Source organism: Lineus longissimus, chromosome 4 (genome assembly GCF_910592395.1).
Source record: "Lineus longissimus chromosome 4, tnLinLong1.2, whole genome shotgun sequence".
Classification (NCBI taxonomy): Eukaryota; Metazoa; Nemertea; class Pilidiophora; order Heteronemertea; family Lineidae; genus Lineus; species Lineus longissimus.
The window spans coordinates 24,855,635-24,871,020 of NC_088311.1; the positions used below are offsets into that span (position 1 = coordinate 24,855,635).

Below are 15,386 nucleotides of genomic sequence, written 5' to 3' on the forward strand. Positions count from 1 at the left end.
TGTCCGCATGACATATCCAATGGTTTTTTCATTTGAAAGAAATAACTCCACAATGATTGATGCGAAAATGTTCAATATATTATTTCATTCAACAAAAAAGCTGTTAGCGTTTAAAATAGACAGTTGTGAATTTCTTGTTAGTGATCGACTGCAAAATAAGATAAATGCTTGCTACATTGTTACATGTATTACTCCTGCAGTGATCAGTGGTGCTTTGGGTTGGCCTATAACAATGGTTTTACTCATTTTTGATGGTGTCAGACGGTGGGCTTACAATGAAGATAATAACATCAACTATATATGTGTATAAGAATGAGTGGATACATGTAAATGTCCACTGTAAACAAAGAATGTTCCACTATGACAACTAAATAAATCTCCTATAGGTTAATAGAGTTACCTACTGACAAAAGGTACACACAAAACAACAACAGTGTACACTACACTGCATCCCAGACAAGTAGCTCGTTATAAAAGCGCATTGTAAACAAAGCCTGTTAATGGTAAAACTGATTTATATAGTAGACGACCAGTGCACAGAAGAATCCATTGATAATATTCTTTGTTATGCCAGGTATTTCAGTACCACTCGGGCATGGTGAAATACACTGGTAGCACCAAAACGTGCCGCCGGGTTTATACTAAATAACAAAGGACGTAACCATTGGACTGTTCTTCCTCTCGTACATGTCCAGCAGAGTGTGCCTGTGACGCACTTGATCACACAGGCAGGCTCAAATATGACAGTGACACCCTGCCAAATCATCGGTTCCTATATTCAATGATTGTGCCAATGGCACTAGGTTATATCACTAAACTTCCCAACTTCACATACAATGACATTATATAAGCAATATATAGCACAATGTGAAGTTATTAGAAAGGTGAGGAACAAACTTTAGTGCATATGTTTCTTTGTGGAAGACTAAGACAGTGACAGCAAAATGTGCAATTTTTAGAATGAGGAAATACAATTTTATTTTAATGATGAAAACGTGTGCCTGGCAGTTGAACTTTCTGAGATATTTTGGCCATCCTAAACATATGGTTTGCCTGGTGTAACATACAAATCTGAAAGCTGTCACATTAAGTATTATGATTGACCAAATGACAGTTCTCAAGTACACAGTTCTCATCATAAGAGCAGCAGTTTCAAAAATATGGTAAATATAAGAAAATAAGAAAAGTAGAAATGCTTCATGGACTACATTTAGTAAGGTAGTAAGGTAGTAGTAGACTTTCACTTTATTTTTAACTCATCAATCACAAGTTGCTTATTTACCCCTAAAGTTTCCAAATATACCCGAGAATTTTTATTCTCAACATCTACTTCACCTAGATCCAATAAAATGCTCGATTTTTCATTGACTGCTGTTGATATTGGGTCATCACAATCGACAAGTGTGCTGACTTTTAAATAGACGGTTTTCATTTCATCAACAACATCAAATCGTACACAATGATTGTCCAATTGTAGCTGGCCTTCCTGCTTTATCTCTTTACCCAGAGTTGTCTTAGCAGTCACATTGAAAAGAACTGCACCAGCTTTCACAGCGATGAAGCATTTTATACCAGATAATGTCAGCGGATTGGACTCGGTGGATGCACGGATATAAATCACTAATCCAGAATCAACTTTTTCCTGTTTTTCATCTGAATGCTCAGGTTCTATAAAAGTGACCTTCCCAGAAACATGCAAAGGATAATCTTTAGTGCTTTTATAGATTTCTTTTGACATGATGAAAACTGGTTGTTTCTCTCTTGCCATGACGACTGCCTCAGAACCATATAACAAGTTCTTGTCACTATTAGCAGCAGCACCTGCTGTACTCCATTGGTCTGCATTGAAACTTCTCAGCTGAAGTTCAGACCAGTCCTTAGGTAGCGCTCCAGCCTGAATGTCATCAATATGGTCTGAAAATCGTCCCGATATATGTTCAGGCAACTGATAGAAGATCTGAATCTTGGGAAATTTAGAACGCATTATTTGAAGCAGGAGTATCAAGGAGGATTCAAACTCGTCTTCTGCTTCTGCCCAGATATGAAGCTGAGCTCCGGTCATGTCTAACAACCATTTGATCTGTGCAACAGATTTTCTTATGAGAGGCGCACGGATTGAAAACACCGAAGGCTGGTGATGTGCATTCCATTTCTGGACGTAATTGTACATGTCAATGACCATGGGCCATGTGTATCCACCATTGTCTTTGTCTTTCTCATAATGAGCCGTCCAGCCTAGACACAGAGTACTCTGAGGAAACATGGTCGTGACGAGACGCAGGAAGCGTGTTGGATCGACAGGGAGATCCCAGCGAGGTGTAGGCTGGGTGCCGGACTTCTTGTGGCACACACAGTTTGGACCAAGGAGAATGTCAGCACCAAGCCACACTGGGAACTGCAACTGAAACCAAGAGAGAGGATCAAATTAAATCCCATTTGCCTAATACGAGGAGATGATTAGGAAATTAACTTGACAAAGAAGCAAAAAATACAACAGTCAATGAAAATTGAAAGGCAACTTTAATCAATTCAGATTCCGTCCCCAGGTTAGAGATGCAACCATACTGTAATAGCAAACCTTTGATTCCAGACTCTTCAACTGTTGTAAGCTCACTTCCACAGGCTCAATAGATTTGAAGTTGAGTTTAATGCCCTTCCCCTTGGTGGTGATGACTTTGTCCACCCAGTCGTTGAATGTGACATCACTGTCTGTGTTAGGAGGGAGACTCATCACGGGGGTCATCTGTTGCTTACTGGTTCCTTGGTACCTCAAAACAACATCGCCCTCTAACATCATGGCATTAGCTGCAAAATGATACGAGAATGTCAAATCCATAAGATTGAGCAATTAAATTTGTAAACCTTGGCACCATTAGTTTAAGACCAGAGTTGTTCTTGTTCCCCGGCTAGTTCTGGTAGAGAATTAACTCAACTCCGACTTAAATATATCTGCTTACCGGTTTAAGAATGCTGCCATATTGACTCATGACCAACCATGGTAGACTTACAGTGGAGAGCCTCCTCCAGTGATCCGACGCTATCCAAATGGTTTGCAAAAGATACCTGATAACTGTCATCTGCAGCAGCTTTGAAGTAGGTATTCAAACTGATGTCAGACGTCATTTTTCTTGGCCGGTTGAAATTGGGTAACAATCCTGAAATTCATATAAAGAATTAGGCCTAATGAATGCATATTTTTGATGATCATGATGATGATGAATATCATAAAGGGTCACATCGTGTAATAATATAATTGCGCCGATTCAATGACAAATTTCGCTACTTGTCACAGCTTGCTTTGCAAGTCCAAGTTCCCGCTTTCATCCTTGATGATTCAGCAATCGTCCTGTTGAAATGAGGAGGGATTATCTCCTGTACATTTTGTAGACCGGCCTATAGTCATAGTGCATTTTGTACACACCTCCATTCCAATAGTACCAAACTGTCACCATGAACAATGCCAAAGCACAATTGTACAGGAATATTTTCCGCCTAATTGGACTCCCAACCATAATATCCACAATAGGATGCGGTCGTTTACGATTTCCGTATTGCACCATTGTTGTTCAACGCACTTATAATCAGCAAATAACTTCACAATCACACATCATTTTGTCAACATTAGAGGTCAAGGCCGATGAGGTCACTGCATTAGTGTCAGCTGGGTGGTTTCGCTTCATGACCTTTTCGCCCTCGGTCGTTTGGAACGAATCACACCCCGAAAAAAGGTCATCGGTTGACTAACGAAGAACCACTGTTCAATGGATTTATAGTTGAATGCGATCAAACTACGTCATTTCCGATCGGGGATTGTAACTTTTAACCAAATTGTCCCAATTTCCCAGGCGAAGAACACCCCCAAGTCCCAAGGAGCGAACCGACTACGATTTGGAGCGAAACGACTTCGATTTGGAGCGAAACAACTGAGGGCGAAAAGGTTATGAAGCCAAAAGTCCGCGCAACTCGTTCGCGGCTAAGATTGCGAGAAATAACGAGATTCAGCATGGTGGATGAAAATAAAAAAATCCAGAAAAACAAGTAAAAAGTCGAACAAAAGCATCATAAACAACCATTTTAAATGCTTTTTATTGGTCTTATGGGCTTCAGTTACATATGCTTCCTCTGAAGAATATCAGCTCGAGAGAATATTTGGTGGTGGTATGAAGATATATTATTATTAAGGCCTAGGCTACTTCTTTCTGTTTCGTAATTCGTACGATATTTAAAAAGGTGTAAAAAAACCGCAGTGGATATTTTGACCCGTGTCACGGTTTCATTTTACGCTCAAGGACCCTGTGCTGTGGCTGTTGGGCAATGATATCAATGATTTACCTCGTTTCCTGTGTTTTTGATACAAGGTCAATATACTTCATCTTGCCTTGCAGATCTCAGGTTACCTTTAAAAGGACTCTGAACCATCTTTAAAAGGCTGTTCAACTTCAAGTCTGGGGGACTAGCATGGCTTATTCAGTTGAGAATATAGAGAAGGTTTGTAAACTTAAAGTGGTCTTTCAAAAAGGCTTCCCAGTTCATGTGGCTGTCTATGTATTTAATCTCAAGCAAAATGTCTTTGAATCTTTGGATTGAACTAGATGCCGTCACAGTCATTAGATCAGACTGGTGTGGATGACAGAAATTTCCATCAATATTGAAGTATTGCAAAGGATGTGATGGTTAAGAATCCACCCCTTATGCATCAAATCAAAAAGTTTCATTCATCAGAAACTGGAACCATCTCTTTTCATTGGTTGGTTCACTGGTATACTTTTTTGTGAACTTCAGAACTTAAAAGATTCCAGAATGTTTTTAACAATTGTCCCTTTCAGGCTGTCAGGCAGTTCTACTATGAAGCTAGTGCACAGCAAGAGGCCCATGCATGGCTCACCACAGCTCAGTTATCGCCAGACGCATGGTCATTCAGCTGGCATCTTCTCATGCCCGACAAGGGACCTGAGGTTCAGTTCTTTGGAGCAAGCTGCCTTCATGTCAAGATATCCAGATATTTGTGAGTGATGTTTATTTAGAAATAACGTGTCTTTTGGTGTCTGCTGCATTAATTTTCTGCTGTGGCATTGGTCTTGTTGCCACTTCCAGCCTTTTATTACTTGTATACTGTGAATGCCACCAAGCCCAAAAAACGTTTTCTTTCTAGTGCTCCTGCTGATTGTGCTGATGATGTTATATTTTGATTCTTCAGGCACGAACTACCCGCTGAGAAACTGGAAGAGCTGCGGAAACAGCTGTTTGAAAGACTCCTCTCATTTGCTAATGGACCTAAAATGGTGCTAACAAGATTGTGTGTAGCAGTAAGTCTTTCAACTAAAAATAGTTTGTGATCAATGAGGTACTACTACTTGTTCTGAAACAATATTACATCACATGTGGGCAAATTTAAGAGTAGAGTTGCAGAATTTGGACCTTTTAAGTTGCATCCTTCAGCTATGGACTGTGTCCTTTACAGTTCAGAAATATTTTCAATTGCTCATTGTAGTAAATTGTGTGTTTTGACAGGTTCTTCTTAGATATGGCAGTGCTATTCAGACAACCAGATGTATTTGGTTTTCCAGAAACCAGAGATTTTGTGTTATAAAATTTGTGTTGTTTTCATTTCAGATGTCAGCCTTGTCAATCCAGACAACCCCTGAGATGTGGACAGATGCCGTGGTGTCAATAATCACCACCTTCCAGCAAGCACAGCTTCCAAACGTTGAGGTAAGAGACTATTTGTCAATCCTTTATGTACTGAGGCTATCATTTTCATATATTCTCGGTAATCTCAGCATGATGACAAGTGACTCATTATAATATCTTTACTTTTATCTCTTCCAGTCTAGCCGGCTTTGTACCATACTTTTGGAGTTACTGACTGTTTTACCAGAGGAGGTAAGTAATAGAAGTTACGGTGGTGTGCAAGTACTACCAAGTATATTGTCTAACAGACCCCAATCCTGCAGGAAACTACATAAAAATTATACTCTAACAAGAGGATTTTATGACACGAACTGAGCGTATCAGAAAACTTCTGTGTTATCAATGTTCAAGTTTTTAAAAAATCATTATGAAAGACATATTCTGTCTTTGTCTTCTTTTCAGTTCTTCACTGCCAATCTCTCGAAAGTGAGGAGGGGTTCCGTCAGATATGAACTAAACAAGGGACTAGCACATGGTAAGTCAATGCTTGGTAAGTCCATGCTTAGTAAGTCCATGCTTAGTGAGTCAGTAGTGTAGCTGAGTTACTCAAAAGGAGAGTTCCTTGTCATGTGGGTGACCATTATGACTGTAACTTACAAGTGTAAACCATTGAATAATGAATATACATTTTATTTTCAGTCATTCCCCTGCTTCAGAGCGTGATGGTGCCATCATCGCCACCTGAGGTTTACGACCAAGCCATGAAGTGCTTCTCCAGTTGGGTCCAATTCGGTATCCCTCTGAATGAGAGCGTGACACTGGTTCAGCAGGTCTTTGATGCACTCAACAACACAGATATCTTTGACACTGCCATCGAGTGCCTTGTGAATGTGTTCCAGCAACCTGAAGCCTACAGGTTTGTTATGTTCAGATTCTCAACACAAGTTACCTTACGACACAGTCTCCACCAGTGATCAATTTCATCTCGATGTCTGGGCAGAATTCCATGGTTAGCAAAATCATTCCACTATCGATAAACATTCGTGACAAGGTCTGTGCATTCAAACTCACTGATGCAAGTAAAATCAGAATGTGTATGCTGAGTGAGAATGATGTTGTTTGGCTTGAAAGTATCCTGAAATATTTGCTTTGCAGGTATCCAATATCTTTGAAGGTTTTATTTGTCAACATCCTGAGTCTTCAAGGCATGTTACAGAAAGCCATAGGAGAACATGATGTGGTGAGTATTACAAGCTCTCATAGCCATGTCTTTGTATAGTTGATAGGTGTAAAAAGATGCAAAAGCCATGACGAATCAACACAAATTTTCTCATGCAACTCTAATTGTTTTTGCTGTAGTAAATTGAAGCTCACTGCATGATTTATTCTGGGGAAATTGTTTTTGGTACAGATTCTAGGTATTGCCATAATTTTCTCATTGACTTGTAAACAAGTATCCATTCTGCGTCTTGGGCTTTTGAGGCAGATATCAGCTGTGGTCTTTCAATGCGTGATGTTTTATTGATTTGGATGTGATTTCAGGATTCATGTCACAGTATATGTCGACTGGTCGTCACTGCTGCAGAGAACCACACCAAACTGATCTTAGAGTGTGCTCTGGGAACCGAGGAGGAAAAATTACATGCCATGAATTTGATCAACTTAGTCATGGTAAGCCGCGAAATCACCTATTCATACCCAGAGATTGCATGAGGCCTTGATACAAACTGAAGCAGTTGGTATCACTAAGCCAAAATTACGTTGATTGGTATCGAGTGTACTGTAGATACTTGCTTAGAAAACAATCTAATGAAATAAAGGGAGTTTCCTGTTTGTTTTGATGAAAACTGCCAGTTGTGGTTAAGTCACCAAATGTAACTTTGTCTTTTAACTTCCGAACATTCTGAAAATTCGCATAGACTGGATTGGAATAGCTGTTATGTTATTTCCACTTTGATTTCCAGCAATGTTCAGCAATGCCAGGCCACTTCCCCACCGATGAAACGTGCAGTGAACTAGCGTTTGGATTCTGGTACATACTACAGGTATGCGTTTTTCCTATGATCTCTGACAGATTTTTCATCTCTCATGTTGCAACGTAGCTTATTTTGCTTTCTGCTTGACTTCTTTCAATATGCTGTCTCTGGCTCTGGGTGAAAATAGAATTCGTTCATCATTTCTAACTGTCTTCATGAAGATATTCTTATTTCTTGGTGCCTTCATCTTCAGGATGACATCATGTCATCAGACCATGAGCTCTTCCAACAGTACATCAGAGTGTTCGCACCCGTCTACATGTCTCTTGTCCAGGTGTTCCTCGGGAAGGTGGCGTACCCACCTGAGGCCGAGTATGTACAGTGGAGCAAAGGTTAGTCCTTGGGCAAGTCACTTTGCTCCAGTTGTGATTTCCTTGAGATTCTGTGTTAGGTTCAGTATCGGGTCTAGTGCTCAGTCCTTGCAGTGGGTTGCTACACCTGCTATATTTCAAAACATTGAGTGAAGATAAAAGTTCTGTGCTAGTCTGCCTATACAATCACTAAGAGGTTGATATCTAGAGCCAGAGGATCAACAGATGGCTTCCTCATTGGATTGTTACAAATTGATAGAAGCTTTACCAGTTTCAGTCATGAGGCAAGGTTTAGAAGAAAAGGATAACATAAATGCTGTCTAGACATCTTGGAGTGCTTTCAGCTGCCAAAGGGTTGATCAATTTTGTGCTTCCTTTTGTATGTTGCAGAAGAAAAAGAGCAGTTCCGGTGCTACAGGCAAGACATAGGCGACGGAACAGTAAGTCCTGATTGGCCAGCTATGACCAATTCAATAGTCATTTGTGTCATAGGATGATTGGCCAGCTATGACCAATTCAATAGTCATTTGTGTCATAGGATGATTGGCCAGCTATGACCAATTCAATAGTCATTTGTGTCATAGGATGGCGAGTTGTTGCTTATCCACTAAGTTCTTCACATTCAAACTTTCCTGATTGGCGATGAATTCAATGTGAAAATATCAAAACAAAACCTGTTCCACCAGCTGTTGGCTGTGTATCTCAAAAGCAACGTTAAGTTGGTAAATTGTAGATCCAGACTATTATTGGTTGATTTGGTTGTTTCAGATGTACGCGTACAACATCCTGCGTCAGCCACTACTTGCTTACATGTGTTCAATGCTGTGTAGCTTAGCAGAGAAAAGCTCGTTGGAGGAAATCAGCTGGCAGGTGAGTAGTCTTCTGCATTTGATGTGTGCCACTACGATTGGGTTTCCTTTGGGGGACTAGTGGCCGAGTGACTCCATCTTCGTTTGAGAGTTGGAGTCCATGACAACCAGCTCCATCACTTGGATGGGGTATTTTGATTACTTTGCCATTCCATTCAAAAGACGTGACCATTAGGAAAGTCAAGTAGTGAAAGTCCAAGTCAGATATCAGACTGATGCTTATCAGTTTGATTGTAACATGTAAATGAATGCTTAATGACAACGCCCTTCAATATTTGGTGAATCGGCCATTTTCATTTTTCAGAACGTGGAGGCGGCATTTTATCTCTTGTCTTCCATCGCTGATAACGTGGAGTTTGAGGAGAACGTATCACTTCCGATAATCTTTAGTATCCTACCCAGAATTCCTTTCAATAATCTCACGCTCATCTCAACTGCTTTAGTCATGATTGGTGAGTAAATGCAATTATTGAAATTCTTGACCGTTTAGACTTGTAACTTCTTTTTTGTGGCAAATTTGACATTGCTTTTGCTCCAGATCCTCTGGTCAGGAAGTGATGCCAGTTTAAGATATTGGAAATTATAGATTTTAAAATGAAGCTCTTTGTATACTACCCTTTTCGTATTCCATCTTTATTCTTTTAGGTGCTTATGCCGAGTGGATGAACTTCCACGCTCCTCTCCTTGGTGGCGTTCTCCCCCTTCTTCTCCAGGGCCTCAACAACTCTGAGATGGCAATGTCCGCTACGATGGCCCTGAAGGATATCACACGAGAGTGTCAGGATCACATCGCTGGGTACGCTAATCAGATTCTGACGGCAAGTCAGGAGGCCTTAGCATCGAATGTTATGAAGGTAGGGGCGACGCAGACTCACACAGTTACTTGCTTTAGACCACATTTGCAGTCTCCCTTGGTGGCCATGATTTCCTTTGCCTGTCAGGACAGTTCTGCTGTGTGGTGAAGTTGGTGAATAACCCCATCCATCAGAATAAAAGTTCGCACATGGCACACTGTCCCTTTAAAGGAAAATAAAGTACAAACATTACTTCCAGAATTGAGAATTCTACTATTCTACTATTCTACTTTTCCCTTGTTTCAGTCACGAGAATGTATTCGTCTGATGTCGTCTGTAGGCCATGTCCTGTCGATATGTCCCCTGGCTGACATCATACAGTACCTGAACAGTCTCCTGACACCCCATTTACAACAACTGCAACAATTAGTCGAACAGCCGGTAAGAAATGTTTTTGACTCATATTTGTTTGAGTTCGACAATCAGAAGTTTCCTCGAGCTCTTGTTCATTGGTGATGCCATCTGTCTTGAGTCAGAGTTTCCGTTGATGCTGTGGTTTCTCCTACCCTACCCTACAAAAACCTCGTATGTGGGCATGTGTCTATTTACAAAAATGTCTGACAAAATTTTCCATACACACCTTGCTCCTGTATGCTCAAGACTAGTGTGACTGCTTGCAACATCTGCCTGGAAGCTGCATGTATTTCACACATGTCTTATAGGATTAAGTTGGCCAGTATCCATTTCTATTCAATACGACCTCGTTTTCTGTCCTTCTAAAGATTGTTGGAGAACCTTCACCTGATCTGAGTCTAACCTTCAAGAATATGGGTCTCTCATCGACTGTGTCATCAGGCCCTGTTTATGTTATGGTGAGTGAAGAAGAGGCATTGGTTGCCCTGTCCTGTGAGAAAAATATGTATCTTTGTTTTTACTCAAAGTTGCTACAGAATTAATCAAATTCATAGCAGGTGAAGGGCTGTTTTGATGTCAAAATGGATAGAAAGGGATACAGGACTGAAATTGTCTGCTCTTTGAATTGAGAACATGAGCCCTTTTTAATCCAGGTACTAAAATGAAAATAAGGTGATCTTAGACCTTCTAGATCTGAGGAAATGGTCTCTCTCTCTCTCTGACAATGCAGATTTCCACCAGGCTTTCCAGTTTCTCCTATCAAATATTACATTCCAAAATGACATCACAAAGTCACCACTTCAGAGTTTATCTTCAGATTTTGGATAAAGTCAGGTCTTTGGTAATGGTTTCCTAATCAAGTATGCTTGTCCCATTCCAGCCATCAGCTTCTGTTAGGAATTGCATTTTATTGAAAGTGAACATGTTGTCAACATTGTTTGGTTCGTTGAATACAAACAGAGAAGAGTCTGATGAAGAGGGACGGGAAAAGCCGAAAGAGACTCCAGAGGAACCACAACCTGTAAGTCTTATTGTGCGGCCTGGTGGCTGTGTCTTTAGCTAGAGAGAGACTCCAGAGGAACCACAACCTGTAAGTCTTATTGTGCGGTCTGGTGGCTGTGTCTTGAGCTAGAGAGAGACTCCAGAGGAACCACAACCTGTAAGTCTTATTGTGCGGCCTGGTGGCTGTGTCTTGAGCTGGAGAGAGGAGTCAAGCTGAACGTATTACCGACTTGGATGGGTCTTTTGTTTGTCTTGGCATAGACACAAGGTACCAGGTACCTCGATCAACAGCTATGTCTTAACTGAAGGTGTAGCAATGTAGCATTGGGTGTGTTGCTCAAGGATACTGAGACAAAACTTTGATCCTTTAGAGTCGAATCCATGCACTTCGTGATGATGAGCCCAGCGCTCCAGCAACTATGCCATGATACCCGGTCTTGCCTGATAATCTAGTGTTCTTATGAACGTTTTATACAAGTAATATCCCAGACAGCAATTGGAGGGTTCTACCATTACATCACTGATTCTTCAAGTAGAATCTCTCATCATTCCAGGTGATGTTGATCCTCCAGCAGGTGATGCCTGTCATCAAAGCCATCTCGGCCAAATGGATCGCGGATGCAGCAATAGTAGAAGTAAGTCTTTCATATGCCTCTCAAACAGCTGTCCTTCATTGGCTGCGATCCAAGCTTGAAATTATATGAGAACGTTGAAAGAGCAGCCTCAGCGACAATTCAAGTGATTTATGATTAATATTGATGCTACCTGTCTTGACTTACAGGCGGTCTGTGATATGTACAAACGAGCTCTGAGATCGTTGATGGACGACTTCTCTCCGCTCGCCGAAGACGTCTCTCAGATGGTGGCGGAGATGTACACTGCGGTGCCTCATTCCCATCTGTTGGATTTAGCAAAACAGGTACATTTTGAAATAATTTTATTGAAAAGCATTTCTCATGTGTAATCAACTGGCTGATAAGCTTACACACTTCACGTAATGAACCATTTGGTGCAGAAAAACGGCTGAAAATGATGTTCTAATCCTTTATACAAATTAGTTGTTGTTCTTTCAGTTATTGGTGTTGTTCATGCCTAACGACTCCTACAAACCGATTGGTCAGAGGATGTTTCTCTCACTCGTTGCCAGGACGATATGTCTTGCTGAGAATGGTAAGGTCAAAACTGACTTCTTGATGATGTGCTGATTGGTGTGTTGGATTCTGGAAGAGGAGGTTGTTGCTTTTAATCTATTAATGCCAGCAAATGAATCTGACCATTCCACAAAAAGATGCATCATTGTGATATTTTAGACTTGATACAATGAATGTTCTCTTTTATAACAGGTGCTAAAGATAACCCTGATGTGATAGAGACGTTCACATCCACCATGGCTCAGGTAAGTGTCTTAAGTCTGTCCTTCCGGGTACCAAGTTGAGTTTCCAGTATAATTACAGTCAGCAGTTGCTGCCAGCAATCAGCTAGCTCCATGTTTGACCTGTTTCACTTTGAAATAAAGTAGCTGACAACGATAACAGTTGTATTCAAGACGAGTAAACGCATCTCTTCCTTTGTCATTCCAGCTTTTAAAAAAGTGCCATTGTTTATTCATGGACGAAACCTGTAATTTATTAGGAATATTCCAGATCGGTGAGTAGCTGTTTCATTCCACAACTTTTTTCCAGGGGGGAGGGCAAGTGTCTGAGTTTACTCACTTCATATTTTAATTGTTGATTCAGAATTCTCTGCCAACACTTTTTTTTACTTTTGACCATTCATACAACAGCCTGCACCAGACCGAAGGCCCTAAGGAATGTGTGATTAAGCCCACAATGTCAATAATGTCGACCATAACACAATGTAAGCACCCTCCTTTTGGTGATGGAAGACATTTCTTCATATTACAGGAGTGGTTGGCATGGTGCTACAAGAAAACCCGACGGTCAAGTCATCATGTTTCTTCATGGTATGTATTGATCATGTTATGTTCGATCATGTGATCTTATGTGTCACGTGTTCGTTTACTAAACAAAGGTCGTTCAGCAGCGATTAAGAGCAATTACAACACCTCCCCGTCCTCAACCTTGGATGTGTAAGGGCCGCAATACTTGCCATGTTAAAAGAAATCACAATACCATCACATAACAATGAAAACATTTTCCCTGTAGGAATTCATTGGATAATTTACTTTTGTGACAGGTTTAGCTCTTAACAGTAAAAAATTAATTCTACAAATAAAAATCTGTTTCAATTATCTTTCAGGCTGAGTTGATCAACAGCGGAGAGAAGATACCACCCATATGTGATATCATCCGAGCACATGGTCAGGCTTTAGTCGAACGATTACTCAGGGTGAGTGTTGAATAAGAATGAGGTGTTGAATCATTGCAAGCTGACCTGACATGCATGATTTTCCTCATGTGATGATGGATGAAATATTGATAGCCATTTGGATTGTTTCAGGCAATTGGTGGGGAATCTCCTCGAGCTGTGGTTGACCACATGTGTGACGTTCTTCAAGCTTTGAACAAGAAATACAGTGAATATTCGCGGCAGTGGCTGGCAGATCTTATGGCCAATGAAGGTTTCCCTACAGCTAAAGTGTCAGCAAAGGATAAGGAGACATTTGTCAAATTCCTACTCAGGTGAGCGTGAATTGTATAACAGACAATATCATGGTCATCTTATAGTGACCTTATGCCGGCCCTCTGGTTGTGACTTGATATTCTTTAGACCAATTTGGAATGAATGGCACCATGGGGTCCGGTCCCTCTCTGTGTACGACTCAGTATTGATAAGGATGACTGTTGATGTGCTCATATTGGGGGTTATCTTGACTAACCTGAGCCAATTACTGAATTTGGAATGAATGGCACCATGGGGTCCGGTCCCTCTCTGTGTACGACTCAGTATTGATAAGGATGACTGTTGATGTGCTCATATTGGGGGTTATCTTGACTAACCCGAGCCAATTACTGAAGGAACATGAAGTCGGGGGTCTCATTTTCACAACTTGTGAGGAATGATGGCAAGGCTAGTAAAGAAAACACTTGAATGAAGACATGAATTAACTGAAAAGCTATAGAATACTCGATAGATATCGGTGAACAGTGTTGGTGTGTTTGCGCTGACTTCATCAGTCATCTAATTTCAGGGAAAGAAACAACAAAAGGAAGACGAGAGAATTAGTGAAGGAGTTTTCTTTGAACTGTCGTGGTCTGATAGGAACGGAATATGGGGCTCAGGACGTCACCCTATGACATGGCGAATATTAACGAGAAACTTTGTCCATGCTCTGTTGTTTTGGTTGCTGGCAATAAAAAATGTGATTTGATGGAGTGGAAAATTTTGAAATTCCCCTCATCAGTTGGATGATGGGATGAGGATATGGGCCATGATGTTGTATCATCATGGGAACAATGTTGGATATCATGTCTGTTTCATTGTTGCTGTCATAAAGACAAGGCATCATGGTTGGTGGGCGGAAAACCCCAAAAATTGACCATCGTCTTCTGCAACTTGGCTCAACCACGGTGCAGTGAGCTTCAACCACGGTGCAGTGAGCTTCAACCACGGTGCAGTGAGCTTCAACCACGGTGCAGTGAGCGGAGGAAAGGAATAACCTCAGTCACAATGTAGCATTTAATTCAGAGAACAAAATATTAGTTATTATTTATAAGCAAATGTATTCAATTGATTTGCATGTCTTCAAGAGGTTTTATTTGATGTATTTTTATGTGCTTGAATAAAATGTATATATTGTTAAAAAAGGAAATGACTTGCTGTATTTTTTAGATCTTTTAGTCTGAATTGAATGTGCCCCAATGACACTAGAGTCCCGATATTGTGTGACGAATTCATCAGAAATTATTTGCTTTGCACATTGATCGTAACTCGAGCAACTTTCATTCAACTCTAGTTCCAATCAAAGCTGGCCGTCAAAGTTGGTCATGGAGTCGTGAGCAGTAAGAGTAATCGCACACAATCATTTTAGTGGGATTCATGATGGATGAGCAGAGAATTCACCCGGAATTAGGGTGGGACCCAGAATTCAGATGCTGACAGAATTGAGACGGGGTATTTTTGAGGACAGGTATCCATTTGGCTTCTTTTTTGTGTGCCGTAGTCCTTCACTGCACTTCATGCAAACCAGCATTCAAGTTGACATGTCTTCACCACATCAAAGTAAATATGTTTATACGCAATTAGAGTTATGGTATACATTTTACATAAAGAGTGTTTGCCTTGAATTACTTTATTGATTTAGTCTGTTAGAATTGCAGAAAATGGCAAAACATTCAAAAAAGCACTTTTTTGTGCGGAGAGATAATC

The 15,386-nt window shown here is 40.7% G+C and overlaps 2 protein-coding genes across 5 annotated transcripts; one reads left to right on the forward strand and one right to left on the reverse strand.

Moving 5' to 3' along the window:
• Positions 1–68: 68 nt before the first annotated feature.
• On the reverse strand, positions 69–3,664 carry LOC135487061 (uncharacterized). Of its 2 annotated transcripts, XM_064770390.1 has the most exons (4): positions 3,422–3,664; positions 3,009–3,155; positions 2,579–2,805; positions 69–2,401 (listed from the first exon to the last, which is right to left on the reverse strand). In XM_064770390.1, the coding sequence occupies exons 1-4, from the start codon at positions 3,558–3,560 to the stop codon at positions 1,241–1,243; spliced, it is 1,674 nt and encodes a 557-aa protein (XP_064626460.1). In that variant the 5' UTR covers positions 3,561–3,664; the 3' UTR covers positions 69–1,240. The 2 variants fall into 2 exon arrangements, with proteins under 2 accessions (XP_064626460.1, XP_064626461.1); XM_064770391.1 differs by lacking the exon at positions 3,422–3,664 and having other exon boundaries at positions 2,958–3,036.
• A 298-nt stretch (positions 3,665–3,962) lies between these two features.
• On the forward strand, positions 3,963–14,818 carry LOC135487052 (importin-13-like). 3 transcript variants are annotated; one of them, XM_064770372.1, is made up of 28 exons: positions 3,963–4,038; positions 4,386–4,488; positions 4,827–5,005; positions 5,198–5,306; positions 5,614–5,712; positions 5,830–5,883; positions 6,094–6,166; positions 6,331–6,547; positions 6,787–6,871; positions 7,174–7,302; positions 7,596–7,676; positions 7,861–7,999; positions 8,369–8,418; positions 8,747–8,848; positions 9,152–9,299; positions 9,493–9,701; positions 9,948–10,082; positions 10,424–10,513; positions 10,936–11,076; positions 11,612–11,692; positions 11,839–11,976; positions 12,131–12,227; positions 12,401–12,453; positions 12,638–12,704; positions 12,962–13,020; positions 13,317–13,406; positions 13,518–13,699; positions 14,209–14,818. In XM_064770372.1, exons 2-28 carry the CDS (start codon positions 4,459–4,461, stop codon positions 14,312–14,314), a joined length of 2,943 nt encoding a protein of 980 aa, XP_064626442.1. In that variant the 5' UTR covers positions 3,963–4,038; positions 4,386–4,458; the 3' UTR covers positions 14,315–14,818. The 3 variants fall into 3 exon arrangements, with proteins under 3 accessions (XP_064626442.1, XP_064626441.1, XP_064626443.1); XM_064770371.1 differs by having other exon boundaries at positions 3,996–4,158; XM_064770373.1 differs by lacking the exon at positions 10,424–10,513 and having other exon boundaries at positions 3,996–4,158; positions 14,209–14,817.
• Positions 14,819–15,386: the final 568 nt, after the last annotated feature.